The following is a 23,136-nucleotide window of genomic DNA, read 5'->3' on the forward strand; positions in this document are numbered from 1 at the left end:
ACAAAAAGTGCACGAGAAAAATTGCAAAAAAAAAAAGTATTATATGAGGATCAAGGTCCTTAAGGACCAGAGGGATCTGGGAAGTCTTCATGTAGGACCTGAGTCAGACATTAAGGGCAAGTTGAAATTCAAAAGAGAAAGAAGGCATAGGGAATAAATAGAATGAGCAAAGACATAGTGGAATAAGAGAACAATACAGATTGAAGGAAGGAGAAAACACTGGGTTAGTTTGCCTGGATGACAAAGGACATAGAAGGGAAAGATAGGGAAGGTGGGCTGGGACCCGACTGTGGAAGACCTTGAGTATGAGGATTTTTGAGCACATGCACAACATGACCAGATCTATATATGCACAGAGAACAATATAAAGGATACAGATAAGAACTTTTAGGAAGCTATTATAATAGTCTAGGTGGGTTAGTAATGAGGACCTATATTAGGGTGGCTGCAGTGGGAATAGAGAGGAAACAGATGCAAGGAATGCTTCTTGTTGTTTAGTCATTGCAGACTCTTCATGACTCCATTTTGGGTTTTCTTGCCAGAGGTACTGGAGTGGTTTGCCATTTCCTTATCCAGCTCATTTGACAGATGAGGAAACTGAGGCAAAAGGGTTAAGTGACTTGTTCAGGGTCACACAAGTATCTGAGGCCACATTTGACCTCAGGTCTTCCTGACTCCAGGCCCACTACTCTATCCACCCTGCCACCTAGTTGTTGAGTTACTGCTGAATTACAATTGTTAAAACTTAGATTGTTTGTAAGAGGTGAAGAACAGGGAAGGGAAAAATAACTAACCCCAAGGTTTTGAACATAGGTAATAAGAGAACGGTGGTGGACACAGGCAAAAAAATAGTGAAACTGAGAGGAAGGGTAGCTTTAGGGAGGAAAGAGGATACGCTTAGTTTTGGACATGTTAAATTTGAAATGGTAGTTGTATGTTTGGATGATGATTTCTTATAGATAGCTGGGGATTCTAGTCTTAAACTAGAGAGAGAACAAAAGATAAAGATTTGAGAGTCACTTTGGGAATAAAGTGACTTTACCATGGGAGAAAGTACATGTAATATGGGAGAGAGAGACAGAGACAGAGACAGAGACAGAGAGAGAGAGAGAGAGAGAGAGAGAGAGAGAGAGAGAGGAGAGAGAGGAGAGAGAGAGAGAGACAGAGCAGAGACAGAGACAGAGAGACAGAGACAGAGAGAGAGACAGAGAGAGACAGAGACAGAGAGAGAGAGAGAGACAGAGAGACAGAGACAGAGACAGAGACACAGAGACAGAGAAAGAGGACTGGGATGAAGAAACTGAAGGTGACAACAGTTAAGAGACTTACCCAGAGTCACACAGCTAATGACTCGTACAGAATTCAAAGTTAGGGCTTAGCAAGGCCAAGTGTAGCAAACTATCCACTATGCCACCTTCAAAGGCAGAGAAGAGGATAAGCAGAGAAGTTATAAAGTTAGGAAGATAGTATGGAATCTCTGAAGCCTAGAGAAGGAAAGAAAATTCGGTGGAAGGTAGGAGCCAACAGTATCAAAAGTTGGTAACCTAGAGCAGCTAGGTGGCCCAGAGGATAGAACACCGGCCCTGAAGTCAGGAGGACCCGAGTTCAAATGTGGCCTCAGATTAAACACTTGATACTTACTAGCTGTGTGACCCTGAGCAAGTCACTTAATCTGAATTGCCTAAAAAAAAAAAGTTGGTAACCTAAAGCAACTTCAAAAGAGCGAATGAGGTAGATTAGAATGTAAGGAGTTGAGAGAGAACAGGTAGCGAGGCAGCTGGCTACTTTCAATATTAATATTTTTTTTGAGAAATTTGTCAATGAAAGAGAGGAGAAACATGCAATAAAAAGGTCAAGGGGAAATTTGTTTTTTATACTTGGAAAAACTTGAGCATGTTTTAAGTTAGATAAGGGGTCAATGGAGAGGGAGAAATTGAAGATGCATGAGGTAGAATTGGTTGGTGGAGGCAGAAAAAAATGGATTCGAGGGAGGTAGAGGGACTAGCCTTAGTGAGGAGGGATATCTCTTGTTCTGCGGCCAAAAAGATGTAGCACAGACACACGTCATTCAGTTTGAGGAATGGAGGACTGAGGAAGCTCCTGTCCAGTGACTGAAATCTTTTCATTGAAGAAGGGGCTCAATAATTTGCAGTAAGTTCAGGCATGGGGCTATTGTTTAGGAACAGTGAGAAGAGAGGGGAGCTCTTTATGTTCTTTGAGCATAACATTATCTTTGAACATAAAGAACAAGTTGCTGTGGGGAAAGACGTCTCATTCTAACTTGTATTATAGTTGTGTATGTCTCACACTAAACTGCAAACTTCTTGACAACAAGAATCTTTTTCTTCGTCATATTTGTCTCTCTAGAGCCTTATAGTGGTAGGGGTATAATGAAGGTGTGTTGAATTGAATAGGTAAAAGATTGCCTACATTTCAAGTTTTCAGAGCATCTCACTGTTCTTTTGGGTTTAATTTACAATGAACTTTCATGTTACTACATATATACATACATATTTGCTGTACATAAGAAAAACAATCCTTTTTTGTCATCATAGTAACAGTTAAGAGAAGCAATTTATTGGCATATTTATTATCAACAGCATTAGTCATTCTACATGAAAAATGTGACATAAAAATAAAATGTATCACTTTCAATTCAACCAAATGACTCCTTTTATTTTATGTATTTTATAATACAGAGATTAGATTTTAGCATATGTATTAAGAAACACCATAATTCATGTAGGAAACACACCAAATCCACAAATGTAGGAAATTTAGTGTGCACAATGTTTCAAATAACTAACCAAAGTTTCTATTTGCTATCCTCAGTTAATTACTAATTATTTATAAAGTTTAAAATCCTAACAATATAAAGAATTATGTCCAAATGTTATCAACAGTTCATTTATTTTGCATTAGATAGTTTGTTAGCCTGGGTTCAGCAGGAGAGTGCTTCTTCCTAAGTGGGGTTCGTAAGACAAGCTGGGGTATAGATTTTCACAGTTTCATCCCAAGCACAGTCAGCTACCTAGAAAACACAAAAGTTTAAGTTAGCAGAAACATTTATGCAGATAAATTAATTTAGATATTTTGAAATGGCAGCAAACCAGAAACCATGTCTGGTACCTATTTTGTCAACAGCATTACCTTTGAACATAAAGAACAAAGAGACATTTTTAATGAAAAAAAGTTTTTCCCCTCCCCACATAAATTTCAGAGACACAAAATGCTGTTGACTATACAGATAGCTGGTTTAATCTATTAGAGTTCAAACAACTGATTGATAGAGCAGCATTTCTAAAGCACCTCCTATGTGCCAGGCACTACATTAGACGCTAGGGATACAAGGACAAATAACAAGGAGCCCTAATAAAGAAATGACCTTGCCCAGGTGCTTCCCCAGACTGCCAAGAAAGTGTAGTTCGGTGGTTAAATTAATGATTTAACTTATCTCAATTATGGCAGAGCCTAGTTTTTCTTTTTCTGTGTGTTTAATCTAAGACAGATGACATATAAAGGAACAAAGCATGCCTTGTTTCCTATACAGTCTGTTGAGTAGAAATGCTATGAAAGCCAGATGGTTTTCATTGTTCACCTTTCTGTTGTCTAGTCACAAAGCCAAAAAATACCTTTAGAATTTGCTTCTGCATTTTTGGTCCTGTGGCTCTGGTGGAAATATATATTCTGTATTGTAGTTAGGATTACCTTCATTTTCCTAACACCATACTTGAACCAGTGCATCTTTGTCTACTGCCTCATATTATATGCCATTTTTTTTCTTGTGTACTTAGAACTGTGGTCATCTGTGCTTTATATTTACCCTACAAAATAAAGACTTTATCTGCCCTCTCTTCTAATATATCTCTCTGTATTCACAGTACAAAGCTTATGACATTTAGTTAATACTGTGACCATGCTTAATGTGTTACATAAAATATATATATGTTTATATGTTACATGTATTATATAAAATATTATATGATATTTTACTATATGCCTAATACATGCAATGCTCTCTGTTCCTGGAATATTTTATCTTCAACAACAAGTAGTATCATAAAAACTGGAAGTTACATGGGAAATCTTCCAGCTGTGATAAATGTTATCATTTCCCTATTACAGCTTCAGAAATCAAAAACCTTAAATTCAATCAAAATACATTAAGTTGGGAGGAATATGATATTAAACCAATAGCTTCTACAGATTATAGTATCTAGGCCTCAGATATCATCCACATCAATATTCTCATTTTACGAAGGAAATTTAGGCCTAAATGAGTTAAACTATCAATAAAATATAAAACATATAGACTCAGAGGCAAGACCAGAACTCAGATCTCTTGAGTCTCATACTAGTTGCCTTTATTCTTAAAAAAAGGGGGGGGGGGTATCTTTTGAAAAGGACAGATTAACACTGACTATTTAGAGAACTCACCATAACCTATTTTCCTATCCACAAACCACAGAAATCACAGCTATTTATCCCTGTGCTTTATGTACATTTTTCTTGTCCTTTCCCTATATGTGTGGCATTAATTATTATTATTTTGCTAAGGAGATGAGGAACTGAGGCATAGGATATAAATTAATTATCCAAGATTACTCAGAAATTCAATTCTCTCATTCCTGTTTCAGTGCTTTGTACAAAGTAAATATTTTTTTGCTGAATGAATGAATTCAATAGTCCACCTTCCAGCTTCTTATATTAAAAAAAAATTCAATTAGAGAAATTTGTTAACATCCATAAATAAAACCCTTGTAACATATTACTATGAATGGATCATTCAAAATGAATGCAAATAACCAACAAAATTTAGCAGGATTTTACTACAATTCTTTTAACGGTGCTACAACTTTCTCATGAGAAAAAAGGCTACTTGAAATCATACTGAACCAAAAATAGTTTAGCTGGGTCACATCTAGCTCTGGCTAAAGACTTTGGAAGGGTAGAAGGAAAGAAAGGAGCTAAGTGACTTGGATGAAGAAGTGAAAAGAATGACCTCCCTCCAAATAAACCATTTTTTCCTACATGAAGCACTCTTGCTCCCAAGTCTGAGAGAATGCCCAATGGCAATACTTGAACTGAACAGCTTATAGCAGCTGAACAATATCACTCTAAGTTTTCTGGTACCTAAGGTGAAAAGGTAAGAATACTGGGTTACAAAGTTGTTTTTTTTTCTGCTGAAAGAAAGTATAAATAACTATTTTCAGTGACCATGTTTTTCCTTCAAGTGACCATAAGCAGTAATTTATTATGTGGATCTCTGTAAGGGCTTTAAGCAACTTCGATGAACAATATCAGACCTATTTAAAAAAAGAAAAACAACTAATTTCTTTGAAAGAGAAGGGAAAAAACAGTTTAAAACTAACCACATAAGTGAGACAGACGGTATATGCAATACTCTATATCTATAGTCCTTTGATCTCTATAAAGAGAAGAGGGAGGTTTATTTTCCTGTATATTTTTCTTTGGGGCCAGGTCATGCTCTATTTTCAATAAAAGATACAGAAACACCATTCAACTAAATAGTTCTCAAATTTACTAGAGGCAACTAAGTGGCTAGTGGATCGAGCACTGGGCCTGGAGTCAGAAAGATTGCAATTCAAATCCTACCTCAGACACTTATTAGTTCTGTGCCCCTAGGCAAGTCACAACTTCTCCTCGCCTCAATTTTTTAAACTGTAAAATGGGGATCATAATAGCACTGATGTCACAGGCTTGTTGTGAAGAACAAATGAGATATTTGCAAAGCATTTAGCACAGTGTCTGGCACGTACTGGGCACTTAAGAAATAACTGTTCCCTTCTTTTTTATTAGAAAGTCCTCTAGTTTATTCTTTTACAGATGATGCTCGTGTTTGGTTTCAGACATCACTTATTTCTATGTTTTCTAGAAGTTGTGTTTTGTCAAAACTGTTTCTGCATTTATTGATAATAATCATATGACCCATTATTCTTGTTATTAATATGGTCAATTATGTTTGTAGTCTTCTGAATATTAAATCAGCACTGCATACCTGTTTTAAATCCAGCCTAGTCATAGTGTATAATTATAATTCATTGCTGTAGTCTCCTCAACAACATTTTATTAAATATTTTTTTATCAGTATTCATGAGGGATACTGAAAACATAAAATAAAGAAAAACGTAGTTTTCTTTCTCTGTTCTGACTCTTCCACTTTTGGTGTCAAAACCATTTTTATATCATAGAAGGAATTTGGCAGGACTTCATCATTTCCTATTTTTTTTTCAAACAATTTCAAACAAAATTGGAATTTAAAAAAATGTTTCAAAGAATTCACAAGTAAATTCAAACGGTCCTAGGGTTTTAGTCTTTGGAAGGTCATTTAAGGCTTGCTCAATTTCTTTTTCTAAGATTAGGCAAAATCCTTTATTTCTTGTTCAAATAAGCTGAGCATTTAATATTTTTGTAAATATTCATTTATTTCATTTAGATTGTTAATTGTATTGGTATATAATTCGGTAAAATAGTTCCAACAATTTCTTTTATTTCTTTGTGAATTTACCATTTTCATTTTTGATACTTGTGATTTGGTTTTCTTCTTTTTTGTGTATTTTGTTGGCTTAAAAAACCACATAGCTTTATTAATTCAATGGTGGGGTTTTTGTTTTGTTTTTACTTTCAATTTCGCTAGTTTCTTCTTTGATTTGCAGAATTCCTATTTTGATGTTTGATTGGCAGCTTTAAATTTGCTGGTTTTCTAGCTTTTTTAAAAGTTCCACTCAATTTATTGATCTGCTCTTTTTCTTTTTTGTTGATACAAGTATTTAGATATATACATTTCATCTAAGGATTGTTTTAGTTGCATTCTAAAAATTTTGGTACAATATCACATTGTTGTTATTAACTTTAATGAAATTATTGACTATATCTATGATTTGTTCTTTGACCCACCCATTCTTTAGAATTAAGTCAGTCTACAATTAGCTTTAAAACTTTTCAAATGTTTTTATTAATATCTGCTTTCTTACATCATAATATTCAATCAAAGTTTCCTTCCATCTCCCCAAGAGCCATCCCATATAACAAACTTTTTTAGAGAGAAACAAAGATCAGCACAACTGACCAACACATTGAAACACACTGAAAATATGGCCAACGCACAATCCCAGCAGACCTCCCACCTCCACCAAAGGGTGGGCTGGGGGCCTTCTCTCCTATCTCTCTATTTGCTACATTTACTTCTGTGTCTTTGATGGGTAGCTGCTCTTTCCACTCACATTCTTGCAGTTGCTGCACATGTTATTTTCTCGGCTCTGCTTAGTCAATTCTGCATCAGTTCACACAGAACTTTCCACACTTTTCTGTATTTATTGCACACAGCATATCTGACAGCACAGCAATATTCCATTACAGTCACATACCACGACTTGTTTAACCATTCCCCAATTAATGAACATCTACTTTGTTTACAATTCTCAGGCATCCCAAAAAGTGAAACTATAAATATTTTGGAGCCTATGGGAACTTTTTTCTTACTGATGGTTTTCTTGGAGCACAAGCCTAGTAAGGGAGTCTCTGATTCAAAGGATATAGACATTTGAGTCACTTTATTTGCATAATTCCAAATTGCTCTGCAGAACAGTTGTTCAATTCCACAGCTCCACCAACAATGTATCAGTGTGCCTATCTTTTCATAACCCCTCCAACACTGACTTTTTTGCCAATTTGCAGAGTGTAAGGTGAAACCACAAGGTTGTTTTGATTTGCATTTCTCTGATTATTAGTGAATTATAGCATTATTTCACATGGCTGCAAATACTTTGCAATTCTTCTTTTGATAAGTGTTTATTCACATCCTTTGATCACTTATATATTTGGGAATAGCTATTAGTCATATATCTACGTCTATGTGCACACAGACATATATATTTATATCTATACGACTATATATACCTATCTGTATCTCTATCTATCCAGCCAATTCTCAGCTTTTGCAGTGGTAACATTCCTAGAAAATGGTACAAAAGTAAAAAATGCAAATGGTGACACACTGAACCTATGGGAAAAAAGGAGGTTAGGTTCTCACAACCAAAAACTGTAACCTTTCTCTAGAGATTGCTGGAATACTCTTTTCCACATACAATTTTTATAACAAAATATGAATTCTGATAATGTGCACTTTTCCTAACATAGTACTCATGAAATAACTTATGAAATGCAGGGGAGAAGAGAGGCACCACTGGACAAGATGGGATGGGGTCAGGGGCTGTCACATTATAAGAACTCTGTGGGGTAGAAAAGGGAAAGGGGTGATCTGCCATCACTAATCCCCCCTTTTAGCTCCATGGTTAAACTGTGTCCCAATGAAAAGCACATGCCACCATCTCATTTACTCACTAAGAAAACCAAACTGATTCTGATTCCATTTTGTAATTGATTCTATTGCATATTCCACCTAATATGTTATAAAATTGCCTAAGCCATGTTTCTTTATCTCTGAGTTAAGTTCAGTTTTCCTCTCCCAGATAAGCTGTTCCTAAATCACCTTAATTCTAAGAAATATACCGTCTCTACACATCTTACTATCCATGTACAATTAAGGAAATCTGTTATCTCCTTAACAAGCCTTGCAAGAAACAGGTGGGTGCCAGGAAGTCTGTTATCTCTGCAATGCTGGCTATTCTTCAAGAAAGTCTGGACTGTGATCGCTATAACTTTAACCATGCTGGTGGACACCACCAATGAACTTTATACAGCAACAAGATGGAGGGAGGGGATGTTGCTTGTCTTGCATTCCTGACTTCCATCCAATCACATTGTTTTCCATCATCTATGATACTTCAGGCTTTGTAAACAATCATGTTGTTTTACATTTCCTGTTCTTTGTTCTTTTGAACTTCTCAAAATTTTATGAAGGTTAGTAAGCCCCACTTCACTGGGCTTTTCCTAGCTAACTTCAGAGTAACTCATCATCAGGGGGTTAATTACCAGCTGATGAACTTTTTCAACTGTAAGAACTCATGAGATTGTCTGCCTAGTTGTGGAGAGATTATGATTTACAATGGTTGACTAGGTACCCAAACTGATGAAACCATAGATTCTTTATCCTATGTTGTTGATAAATTTCATTTTTCCACCAATTCAAATTTTCTTCCAGATAACAGGTAAAAAATACCCATTTTTTTATTCATGGATACATCAAATTGTTTGCTGTTTTGTTAGAATCTTCCTGGAGGCATGACAACTACCTGACAGTTGTCAATAGTGGCAGACACCACAACCTGTACCTTGTTAAGATAATTTATTACCTCAGGGAAAAGAGGAAAATATAAGTATGTGACATCCATTACCTGAGTAGGGCTATGCAGACTTAAATCTAGCCCACATGTAAACTCTGTATGATGCTCCACTGTCTCTAGGAGAGGATCAGGCTTCGAAAAGTTCCAGAATCTGTCAATACAAACAAAAAAATGATTCAAGTAGCCAAATTCATTTTTAAAAAAATTACTCTGAGGAATATGGATTAACAACAATATAGATAAATGTTTCAAATACCTAATATGAAGAGAAATACAAATTAAGACAATTCTGAATTAAACTGCCATATATAAAAAGCAAAAGCTAGCTTAACTGTGAAGGCACTATTGGTATAGCTGTAAACAGTTCCAAACAATCTGGTTATCAACTTGAGGTTTCGCAAGAAAAGTGACCAGAGTGGTTGTGTTGGAACAGTTCTGTAATTCCTATTACTAGGGAAGCTGAGTCTCAGAGATGTCTTGAGCTGCAGTGGACTAAGCCAACTGGGTGTCCACATTAAGTTCAGCATTAATATGGTGAGTGCCTGAGACCAGAAGGGCCATCAGGTTAAGGAGGGGCTGCCAGGTCAAAAATGGGGCAGGTTGAAGCTCTCATGCTAATCAGAGTGGGACAAAATAGATGAGTCTTCAGGCTACATTGGGCAAGAGAGGAAGCCTAATCTCAAAAACAAAACAAAACAAAACAAAATAAAAAAAGTAACCAAACACATATACTCTTTGACCCTGAGATCCCACTACAAGGTTTATACTCCATAGGAGTAAATGCCAGAAAGGACAGTCCCACATATGTCAAAAATCTTATAGCAGCAAAAACAACTAGAAATAAAGTAGGTGTCTAATTGAGTGATAAATGGCTACACAAACTGTGGTACAGGAATATAATGGAATATTACTGAGCTGTAACAAATGGCAAATGCAAGGAATTCAAAACAGAGAAGATCTGAATGAACTGATGCAGAACAAGAAAGCAGAAACAGAACAATGTACACAGTGACTACAAAAATGTAAATTTAAAAAAAACACTAAAAGACATTAAGATTCAGAATATATACAATGTCTAATTGTTATTCCAGAGGAGTGATAATGAAGTATTTTTTCCTCCTTTTTTCAGACAGGTGGGGGCTCTAGGCACAGATAGTTACATCATTTTCTCAAGTCTTGGTAATTAACAAGACAATAAATCAAGGCTTGATTTGTAGTGTTTACTAATTTCCAAGATGTAAATGGTCACCCTGGAAATTTAACAATGGTAAAAGCTGGCTCCAGTACATCCCTGAGTATCACTCATGGACAGTCTACATTCAACGCTGGTAGCCACAAGAAGGCAAGACAGCTAAAGAAAGTTAGTTTCTAGAACTCTGGATACATCCCCTGTGACAGAGTTACAAGAGAACAAGATGAGCAAGTGTGAATGGATCACAATCTGCACTTAAAGAGTACATACATAGATACGATCACAAATCCATCTAAATTTTAAAGAAATTCTTCCAACTATGGCTTACTATACAACTACCAAGCTGAAAGTTTAAGAGTTTTATTATTTATCATTTGAAGTTTAATGTAATTTTTACTAAAATTTTCAAATTCAATAATGTCCAAAACAGAACTCTCATTTTACAAATTAGGAAGCACAGACAGAGAGGTTAAGTGACTAGCTTAAGGTAACAGTTTGTTGCAGAGTTAAGAGTAGACTCAAAGTCTACAATTCTCTCAATTATACACTAATGCCTATCCAAAGTATTAGTCTGCAAGACATGGCCATTCTCTTTTACCTTTATAAACACCTCAGAATATCCTCTAAGGTGGTAATTTCATTTTTTAGTTTTTCAGGAGTTAGGATGGAGTATGAATGTACAAGAATATATTTGTGAGATGAGTGGTTTTGTTTTTATATTTTTAGTAGCTGAGTAAAAATATAAGTTTCCACAACTAAGAAATATGAGTTAGACCACAAAAACTTCAAAGACCCTTTCCAGCTCAAAATTTTATGATTCTAAATAAAATATTAATGCATTTGTGCTAGACTGTAACCTCCTTGGGGATAAGGACCATGTCTTACTCATTTACCCTGTAATACCCATAACACTGAGCACATAGTAAATACTCAGTATGTGCATTTAAAATAATATCTAATAAATGAATTTCTTAAGGATTGACATGAAAAAAAAATCTCATTTAATTTTTATTTCACCAGATAGAGAAATTTCTCAAAAATAATCTTTCCTCTGTGAATTTCTATTTAGTCATGAAATTATCTTTTTGAGACAATACCTTCCTTATAGTTTGGACTTCTACTCCATTCAATGTAAGAGATCAGCTAAGAATATATTTATTTTCATAGGTATACATTAAATCATATCTATCATTTGAAGCCAGATAATCATAATATGTTACACCTCTATTTTATAAATAAGAATTAGAATGTTTGCCATGGATAAAATGAAAGTTTATTTCTAAATGAAAAGCTTTATTTAGCATTTTTTTAAAAATCTGACTCTAAAATATACCATAAAAATACCACATTTTAACTTAGCAAGACATACCCTACCAAAAAAAAAAAAAATCCAAAGCCACTCTATTACTTGTAACATGGAAAACACCGAAAGTTCAGCAGATATGTCTGGGAACAGAGTAAACACACAGAACCAACAGTCTGAATTTATTTAACCTGTTGGTATTTTTTTCCTCAATAAATGTATAGCATAATCCTATTAAGTTGTAAAAGGATTGTTGCTATAGATTATTTATTGTTGTTGGTACCAGAAAGGCAATTAATAAGTAGGTCATTTACCAGATGACTAAGATTTACAAAACATTTAAAAAGAGTGATTTCATATTTGGAAACCTTCCTGTTCAAATAGACAAAAGAACAAGCTGTAGTCTTTCTCAGAAATCATAATAGTATCTTCCTTTGTTTTTTGCATATATTCTAGGATGAAGCACAATTAAGGTCAAACTAATTCTGTATGTCCTACTGAATTTCTAAAACCAAAATTATTCCTACACTAGAAAAGTATCAATTTTTTAAATAGAATTTATGCAAACAGTTCCTCTATCAGATATCTGTTGAAAGGTTAAGAACTTTGAGGTTTTTGACAAATAAGAATAATATAAAGAAACAGGAAAGATATGTGTGTGTGTGTGTATGTGTGTGTGTGTGTGTGTGTGTGCGTGTGTGTGTGTGTGTATATATATATATATATATATATACATATATATATATATATATATATATATATATATATATATATATATATGAATGAAGGAGAATAGCAGCAAAAGAATCTAATACTGCATACAGATAAAGACTCATTAAAGGTAATATATGTTCTTTTAAAAATATTCCAAAGTTTATGGTTTTATGTATTTTTATTTGAGTTTTTGCTACTAAGTTTATAAAACTTAAAAAAAAACTTTGTCTTACATAATTTCTGTCCCTTAGATTATTTTTTTAGTTAAACAATTTATTTATTAATTTTTAGTTTTCAACATTCACTTTCATAAGATTTTGAGTTTTAAATTTTCTCTCCCTCCCTCTCCTCCCCACTCCCCAAGACAACATGCAATCTGATATAGGTTCTACTTATACGTTCATATTAAAGCATATTTTCACATTAGTCATGATGTAAAAAATAATTAGAACCAATGGGAGGAAGCATGAGAAAGAAGAATCAAAACAAAACAACAAAAGAAAAGGAGAGCGAACAATATGCTTCCATCTACATTCAGACTCCATAGTTCTTTCTTTGGATGTGGATAACTTTTTCCATCGTCTTAGTTATCTTAGATCCTTGAATTTCTGAGAAGAGCTAAGTCTATCAAAGTCAGTCACTGCACAGTGTGGCTATTACTGTGTGCACTGTTCTGGTTCTGCTCACTTCATTCAGCATCAGTTCATATAAGTCTTTCCAGGTTTTTCTGGAGTCTGCCTTCTCATCATTTCTTTTTTAAAATTTTATTTATTTTTAGTTTTCAACAATCATTTCCATAAGCTTTTGAGTTTTAAATTTGCTCCCCTTCCCTTCTCGCCTCCCTCCCCAAGACAGCATACAATCTGACATAGGCTCTACATATACATTCGTATTAAACATTTTCACATTAATCATGTTGTAAAGAAGAATTAGAACTAATAGGAGGAACCACAAGAAAGAAGAAACAAAACAGAAGAAAAAAAAGAGCAAGTAGTATGCTTTGATCTCTACTCAAACTCCACAGTTCTTTCTCTGGATGCAGATAGCATTTTCCATCATTGGATGTGTGGAGATGTCTTAGATGCTGAGAAGAGCTAATTCTATCAAAGTTAGTAATCGCACAACGTGGCTGTTACTGTGTGTAATGTTCTCCTGGTTCTGCTCACTTCACTCAGCATCAGTCCATACAAGTCTTTCCAGGTTTTTCTGAAGTCTGCTTGTTCATCATTTCTTACAGCATAATAGTATTCCATTACATTCATATATTTGTTCAGCCATTCCCCAATTGATGGGCATCCCCTCAATTTCCAATTCTTGGCCACCACAAAAAGAGAGGCTACAAATATTTTTGTACATGTCGGTCCTTTTCCTGTTTTTATGATCTCTTTGACATACAGACCTAGAAGTGGTATTGCTGGGTCAAAGGGTGTGTACAGTTTTAAAGCCCTTTGGGCATAGTTCCAAATTGCTCTCCAGAATGATTGGATCAGTTCACATCTCCACCAACAATGCATTAGTGTTCCAATTTTCCTACATCTTTTGCAACATTTATCATTTTCCTGTTTTATCATGTTAGCCAATCTGATAAATGTGATGTGATACCTCAGAGTCATTTTAATTTGCATTTCTCTAATCAATTGTTCCTTAAATTCTTAAATGAAATCTGTAAGAACTTCAAGAAATGTGCAACTGGATTATTAGCTTATTACATTACTCTTTGGTATTCTTCAACAATAAGGAATATTATTACTTATTTTGAGGTTAGATTCCTTAGTGTTGGTTTGCCTTAGTGAAATATTGATTAATAAGTCATTGCTGGTCAGAGGCAAAGTAAAACTTTATTGTCAAAAATTTCAGAGTTCATAGTTATTCTGGACCACTTCTCCCTGCGTCCTTCCCTGCCCTCTCAACAGATGACCCCCAACTCATCCTTCACCAGAAATTTGAGGCTATCCACTACGACATTTCCCTCCTACCCTTCTCATCTCACATTCCCCTGACACCATTCTTCAAAATCTCCCTCACTCTGTTTTTTTTTTATTCCTCACTCTAATCTTTGATGAAGAAGTTGCCCTTTTAGTCAAGGTCCATCCTAGTACATAATACCCTTTATTTTATCCCTTCCTCTTTTCACCAGCAGATTGCCCCACTATCTCCCCTATATCTCACTAATCTTCAATCTCCCCTCATCTACTCATTCCTTCTCTGCTACCTACAAACATTTCCAGGTCTCCCATTCCTTTTGGGAAAAAAAAAAACAACCTTCTTGGCTCTCTTACTTGTATGACTACCCTTTTCTCATTCTATTTTACTGATTCTTCATCTCTTTCATGCTCCCTAAATGGGGCATTTCCCAAACCTCTATCCTGGGCCCTCTTATCTTCTCTCTCAACACCCTCACTTGATAATTTCATCAGCTCTCATGACTTCAATTATCTCTATGCAGATAACTACATATATATGTGTGTGTGTACATATATATATATGTACACACACACACACACACACATATACATATATACAACCTTAGTCTGTCCTAAGCTCTAGTCATACATCTCCCCCTGCCTTAAACATAGGCATCTCAATTTCAACATGTCTAAAACAGAATCTTTCTCCCCAACCCCCCATTCCTCCTCCCACGACTCCAAACTTTCCATTTCTATCAAAGGCACCACGAGTGTTCTAGTTCAGCAAGTTTGGAACCTTAGGGTCGTTCTTGACTCTTCATTCTTACTTCCATATGTCCAGTTACCAAGTCTGATTGTTTCTAAGTCTACATCATCTCCTGAAACCATCCCCTTCCAAAATCCACCATATTTCCTAGTCTGCTGCCACTATTTGTATCATCACTTCTTCGCAGAATCACCTATACTTCACCCTTAGGTCCACCTGTGACATAATAGGTCTTAGACTATAGGTCAGTTTCTGTCTTATTTTTATTTCCTCACCCACTCTGCTACCATGTGCAATCTGCCCCCATTAGAATGTAAGCTACTTCTGGAAAGGGGCTGTTTCATTTTTTGTCTTGGTATGCCCAGTGCCTAGAAAAGTGCCTTGCACACAGTAGGTACTTGATATATGCTTGTTAATTGACTATTAGGAAAAAAGAATAGGAATTATTTGTGAGTTTGTGCAATGATACCCAGAGAAACTATATGATTTGTGCAAATATAACAGGTGTGAAATGGATTGCCTTACAAAGGAATTCTCTGTCACTGGAGTGCTCAGGCAGTGGCAAAGTGACCTTGCCTCTTGTCAAGAGATTTGTAGAAAAGATTCCTTCACTGGGAAGAAGGCTATATTAGGTGAAACAACATGGTGCAGTTAAAAGAATATTGCATTTTGAGTCCAATACCTAGATGTGAATCCCTGCTCTGATACTTAGCACCTTAGTGACTCTCGTTAAGTTATACCTTTCTGGGCCCAGTTATGTTTAAAATGAAGGAATTGGACTAGATAGCTCCTGAAATCTCATCCACCTCTAAATCTTTAATACCATAATTTTTAACCTTCCCCTTAACAATATGTTCTAGAATTTTGCCAGGAATTAAAGTTAAGCTCCTTTTCCTGTTGTCTGTAGAATCTACTCTCTTCTCTTTTTTCAAAATTGGCACATTTACTTTATTAAGTCCTAAAGCACCTCTCCTGTACGCCACTGTCTTTCAAAAATGACTGACAGTGGCCCAGCAATTATACCTGCTAAGTCTTTTGGTACCCTGGGATGACAAACTCGCCAAGGGCTCATTGCTTTCTATCTCCTTCTTCTTATGTTCTTTGCATAAAAATAACAACAAAACCTTTTTTTCACTATTATTTCTAAGAAAAACTACAACCTGTTCTCATATTTGAATAGTTAGATCTATGCTAGTCAGAATGCATAAACTCATTTTGTATCAGATTAATTACTTTAGTCAGTTTGTCAACAAGTGCTTATTAAATGATGACTGAGTATTAAGTACTATAGATACAAAGAAAGACAAAAGCACAGTCCCTTCTCACAGAAAGCTCACATTCTAGTGCGAGAGACAATGTGCAAATGACTATACACACACACACGTCACAAACACATATGAGGGGCAACTAGGTGGCACAGTGGATAGAGCGCTGGCCCTGGATTCAGGAGGGCATGAGTTCAAATCCAGCCTCAGTAACATAACACTTACCAGCTGTGTGACCCTGGGCAAGTCACTTAACCCCATTGCCTAACCAAAAAACAAACAAATATGAAATACACACACACACACACACACACACACACAAGATATATACAGTATAAATGGAAAATAATCTCAAAGGGAAAGGACTAAGGTGAAGGTGGGGGACCAGGAAGTAACTCTTGTAGGTGAGATTTGAGCTAAGTCTTGAAGGGAGTCAGGGAAGCTAGGAAGTAGAGGTGAGGAGGGGAAACATTCCAAGGTACAGGGACTGGCAGCAAGAAGGGAGAGAGTTGTTGGTATGTCAAGTATAAGGGATGGAAAATAGCTGAGTATAGCCGGATCACAGTAGGAGTGAGAGAAGACCTATAAAATTGTGGCAGCTTTGCAAATAGAGAAGATTTTATAGAAAGGATGTTGTAAAGATAAAATGACTAAATTTGATTAGATACAAAGGGTGCAGTCAAGCAGTGGGACTGGAAGGCGTCAAGTCTGGAGACTGAAAGGAGATTGGTGCCCTCAACAGTAACAGGGAACCTCAGAAGAAGGACACGTTTGGAGGGAAAGTTAGAGTTCTGTTTTGGACATGCTGAGTTTGAGAATTTAAGTAATAAATTAAATTCACTAATAATTATATGTTTAAAAGTTTGCTGCCTGTCAGTTTTAGTTCAACACTACCTTACATAGCGTTTTCCTGAAAAGACTTTTCACTGAGAAGAAATTCATTTTCACAAATATATGAAAATATTCAACACAAGTAATCTTAGCTTTTGAAATACATATGAAAAGTTTGTTTGTTAGCAGGTTATTTGAGATTTATGACATAGTTCCCCACAGAAATGTTATAAATGAAAGGTTTCCCAGGTTAGTCCATGAAATCAATTTGATCTATAACATAAACAAACCACAGTACCAACATTATTTGTGTACATTCTGAATCTTGGCAGCAAGAGGCCATGAGATACAAGAGGTAGATAAGAAATGCCACTAATGTGGGAATAACTAGTTATTTCTTAATCTTCCCAGAAATATTTGTACCCTTAACAGAATTCTTATAAATCCACATTGGGTTGGCCATTTTTGACCAATCCAATTTTAAGCACTTAACAGGATGTAGAATTTTAAGCAACTTAACAGGATTACACAGGACCTTGCAACTTCTACATTAAAAGATCCTAGGGAATGGAATACAATATTCCATAAGGCAAAGGATTTTGGATTACAACCAATGATCAAGTACCCAGCAAAAATGAGCATAATTTTCCAGTGTAGGAGATGGACATTCAACGAAATAAGGGACTTCCAAACCTTCCTGATAAAAGACCAGAGCTCAACGGAAAATTTGATCTTTAAATACAAGACTCAAGAGAGATCTAAAAAAGTAAATGGGACAGAAAAAAACCAACAATATGTTATTAATAAGAGCATACTGTTTACATCCCTACAAGGGAAGAAGTTACAGACTCTTGAGAACCATTTTAAAGGGGTATACATAGAGGGGGTGGGTATAAGTTGACTTTGATGTAATTATAAAAATAAATCTAATCAAGTGGGTTAAACATCCAAGTAAGTGGATTAATCTGATCTAACTAAGGGAATGTACTAAAAGAAAAGAATTCACTTGGGTAGAGTGTTTGTGGGGATGTGAGGGAAGGCTGAAGAAGGTGAAGCATGGCAGATAAAGTTGTGTATGAATATTGTGGAAGTATTTATAGGTCAAGAACTTCCTTCACTCAGAAAACAATAGAGCTGAAGTTTTTTTAGGAAATATATTTTAAGTTGCCCTAAAGTTTAAAAATCTTCTGAGTCATTAAAGAGAAATGTTCTTTTAAGATGCTACAATAGAGAGCAGTTCTGCATAGAGAGACCTTCAAGGTTAACAATAACTGTGCATAAATATTGATACCATCAAATTACAGAAGAATTCAAACATTATGTATCTTTAATGGTAATTTAAAGTCTATGACATTTTAAATTTTGACTAAATAGTCTCATTACCAAAGATTTCAAGTTAAACAACAGAACTTAAACAACAGAACAGTAAGTGAATCAAGAGCTTAACATTATAGCTATATGCTTTTAAGATATTTACTTCCTCCTGGTTTCACCCTTAGTGACCCAAGAATTACTTTAACACTATTCACACAAGAGTCCTCAAGCACAAGTGAACAGAAGTCAGGCACTTAATTTCTTTTTTACAGGAAGGAATTAGGAGTCTGTAATTAAGGGATCAAATAAAATACATCATTTCTAAATGGAATGGTATGTTCAGTTGTAGGACTTTTTTGACCATGAAGTACATAAACATGGTGCCTTTTTGTCTCTCTACTGATAAAATAATTCAACATTTAAGATCTGTCATAGCAAATAAATGTACTGAACAGACTTCTGTCTACTTAAAAACATTATGAACTCTAAGGCCAAGATATTTCATTCAAGCAGCAGTTGCTGAGAGACAATGTAATCAGAGGAAGATATCATGATTGCATTGCTTTTTGCATTCTGTCTCTATGCCTTTGTGATTTACCAAGTGAATAAACAATGTAACTAAAAAAAGTAAAAATAAAAATGCAATTTCAGAAGTCATGCTAAAGTAATTTTGTACTTCACTGCATTGCAACAGTAGTGGACTACACTACTACCATTGAGATTATGCCAACAGATAAGCTCAGCTAATAATTTGAAAATTGTAATTTATTTGAGACACCACCTCTTTTCATCCATATCTTTCCCCACTTTTAGTTCTTTTTAAGGGCTATATACATTGCTTCTTCTTGGATCTTCCCTAATGCTGACAAGAATTAGATGCTATGACAAATTTCTTGGCTCATTTTCTCATTTGTGTTTTAATAATACAGAACATGGGGGTGGCTAGGTGGCACAGTGAATACAGCACCAGTCCTGGAGTCAGGAGGGCTTGAATTCAAATCTAGCCTTCAACACTTAATAGCAGTGTGACCCTGGGAAAGTCACTTAACCTGAACCACCTCCAAAAATAAAACAAAACAAAAAACAAACAAAAGCAGGATGGCCATATTACTATTATAATAATCAGAATTTGCTCTGTTTGAATCTGATGGTTTATATAGATGAATAGCAAAGTTTTCATGACAGTATCACTCTTCCCTCAAATCACTTGCCAACTATTTGGGTGGTGCAACTGAAGAAGCACTGTATCTGAAGTCAGAGGACCTGAGTTTTAATTCCATCCCTGGCCCAAGTTATTTTTGTGGCCTTGGGCAAGTCACTTAACCTGTCTAAGCTTCAGTTTCTTCATATGTAAAAAAAAAAAAAAATGAACTGCATTTATTGATTTCTAGGGTTCCTTCCAGGTTTAAACCTATGATCCTAGTCAAGCTATTAACTTAAGAGAAGGAACAAATATTAACCATAGGTTGAAGCCACTATAATTAAATATCTTAAAGATGTTAATTTATCAAACTTTCAAAAAGACCTAGCGTAGGGGCATCTAGGTGGCGCAGTGGATAGAGTATCGGCCCTGTAGTCAGGAGCATGTGAGTTCAAACCCGGCCTAAGACCAAACACTTGACACTTACTACCTGTGTGGCCCTGGGCAAGTTACTTAACCCCAACAGCCTAAAAAGAAAGAGGAAAAAAAAGTCCGGTGTATACAGCTACTTTACACTATTAGATTAAGAAGATGGAGATTGAATAAAACATGTTGCATACAAAGAAAATGTATGCTTTTCCCTCCCATACCTAAGTGTAACCCTAGGTTCTATTACCTTATAGTGCCTAGCCTCACTCCACTTCCCTGGACTTTACTGGCAGGAACTATTTTTACTTTCACTCAGATAGGGAAGAGAAGTATTTCAATATGACTAAATACTCCAGGTATACTTTCAATTTGGCAGAGACTCACAAAACAGGAAGCTGAGTTGACTGTATTCAGCCATACTGCATTCCATACCTCATGGGTTGGAAAGGCATCAAACATGGCCATTTTCCCATAATACCACTCCAGATTAACGGCCAGTTCCAGATCCTGGTGATTCACTAGGACTATCTCAAGGAGCTTCTCTGATCTATAGTTATTTCCATTGGGCTGGTGGCCTGAGGACACCCTACGGAGGCCGGGGGAGTAGTTTCTTCTAGGGCTCCAGCGACTGTTTGAATTGGCATTGTACTGTTATGCCCTTTCTCAATTCATCTAATTTTGGCTTCTTTGCAATGAAAATCTCTACCTGTCACCAAAAAAACCCTACATGAGTCATGATTATTATTTTATTACTTGAGAGGTATCACATGGCATAATAAATTAAGAGTTGGCCTAAAAACCAAGATCATCTGGATATAAGTCCTGCTTTTTACACATACTGGTTATATGAATGTGAGTGACTTACCACAGGACCCCCAGGAAACCCTCTAAGTGTTAAACATAACAATAACAAAAGAAGTAATAGATTCTAACATAAAATTTCTAACTTGAAGAAAAATGTTTTTTCCTGAAGAAAAGGGAAGGGGGCAGCAAAATGACAAAACAGTATCCTGGGCTAATAAATACTGTACATTTATTTGTAAAACAAAACTATGAGGCAATCTTATAAAACTGATTAAAAAAATCATAAATCAGAAAATAGCTACTTGTTAACTTAGAACAGAAAATTAATTTTGTGGATAATTGAGTAATTCACATTTTATATCATGGCATAATGGAGAAAGTGCTTGACCTACAATCAGGACAGACTTGATTCAATCCATATCTTAACACCTGCATGACTGTGGCCAAGTCATTTAACCTTTCTAAGCCTCAGTTTCCTTATCTATAAAATGGGGCTAATGATACCTGTAGTGCCTAGGTTACAAAGTCATTATGAAGATCAAGTTTGATAAGAAATGTAAACCACTTTGAAAACATTAAAATGCTATGTAAAGGGCCACTATTACTATTATGAAAATCCAAAAACCACAGTATAAAATATTTTAGAAATTGAATATCAAGAACCTATCTATCTAAACATCTCAGTTGAAACGTACTAGTTAATTTTTTTTTAAGTGAAACTTTCACTGGATCAATGTTTTTGAGATTTTTGGCTTCACTCTATTATCATAACCATTAAGTCCAACAACTATACCACAAAATCCAAACAGTGCATTAATAAATCAAAGAAAACCATTAGTCTGCAGTTTTTATGGATTCAGTCTCTGAAGCAAAGGAAAATTCATGACTTGCTGAAAGATTTTTGTAGAACTCATCTTCTCTGCTAGAAGTGGGGGGGGGATGTAGGACACGGGAGTTGATGGTGGTAAGAAGAAATAATATAAACTTTGTTTACCATATACTGGCATAAACATAAGGGCCATAAAAGGATATAAGAAATTGTAATCAGATATGAATTAAGGAGAAACAAAAGAGAATATGCTAGATGTAGAAGTAGCAATATGTATACATGGAAAAGTAATGGTAGGGCCTGGCCATGGCATTCTGAAGACTGGAATTCAAGTTCTGTTTTGTATACTGTGTGACCCTGTGATTATTTAACGTCTCAGTGACCCCTGGCATTCACAAAACTATACGTTATAGAAAGTTGCTAGTATGAATCAAAAGGAAGTGTCTACATAATGAATTCCCTACATTAATGAAATCCTAGGTAAAGATCTCCCACCCCCCAAAAAATGTACAGGGGAGTATTTCTGGGTACAATATATTTTATAATACATATATCATTTTCACATCATATATCACATATAATATATTTATAATAATATATGTATTTTTTACAGACACACATATATATATATATATATATATATATATATATATATATGTATATGTCATTCATACAGCACTAAGATATAATACCTAAAGTAAAAGTAAAGGCTGATTTTTAGCAATATACTTCCAAACAAAATTGAAGCATACTGGTCCTTTGCAACTAGTGATCTAATATAATTTTCTGTTGTTCAGTTGTTTTTAGTCATGTCCGAGTCATTTAGGGTTTTCTTAAGCAAAGATACTGGAATGGTTTGCCATTTCCTTCTCCAGCTCATTTGACAGATGAGAAACTGAGGCAAACAGGATGAAGTGACTTGCCCAGGGTCACACAGCTAATAAGTGTCTGAAGCCATATTTAAACTCAGAAAAAGGATGACTCCAGACTCAGCACTCCATGTACTATGACTAATTAAAAACTGGGCAATCTATTCATTCAATTAAACATACTAAGCATTTTGCAAGGTGCTAAGGATATGGAGATCGGAAACAAAACAGTTTCTACACTCAAAGAATTATATTCTAAAGGGGAAGCAATATGTGCCTATACATATAAGTAAATATAAAATACACAAAGTAACACATTATATTCAAAGTAATTTCAGCTGTCAGGGCACTAGCACGTATGGAGATCAGGATAAAGAAGGCCTCATGATTGGAGGCGGCAATAGAGCTGAGCCTTGAAGGAAAGTAGGGATTCTAAGACTGGGGTGGGGTGGGATTTCCAAGCAAAGGAGGTCAGCCTGTGAAAAGGCAGAGGTGCACAGTGTAAA

General features: G+C 35.4%; 1 protein-coding gene across 1 annotated transcript in view; it reads right to left on the minus strand.

Moving 5' to 3' along the window:
- Nucleotides 1-2,655: 2,655 nt before the first annotated feature.
- The window catches only part of PEX7 (peroxisomal biogenesis factor 7), a 77,676-nt gene continuing 57,195 nt past the window's right edge, over nucleotides 2,656-23,136 (minus strand). Inside the window, exons 9-10 of the mRNA XM_020987152.2 lie at nucleotides 9,318-9,417; nucleotides 2,656-3,031 (exon numbers count right to left, since the gene is read on the minus strand). Coding sequence (XP_020842811.1) covers nucleotides 2,963-3,031; nucleotides 9,318-9,417 — 169 coding nt within the window. The 3' untranslated portion in view covers nucleotides 2,656-2,962. The remainder of the gene's footprint in view (nucleotides 3,032-9,317; nucleotides 9,418-23,136) is intronic.

This window comes from Phascolarctos cinereus, unplaced genomic scaffold, assembly GCF_003287225.1.
Source record: "Phascolarctos cinereus isolate Bilbo 61053 unplaced genomic scaffold, phaCin_HiC Scaffold_5;HRSCAF=322, whole genome shotgun sequence".
NCBI lineage: Eukaryota > Metazoa > Chordata > Mammalia > Diprotodontia > Phascolarctidae > Phascolarctos > Phascolarctos cinereus.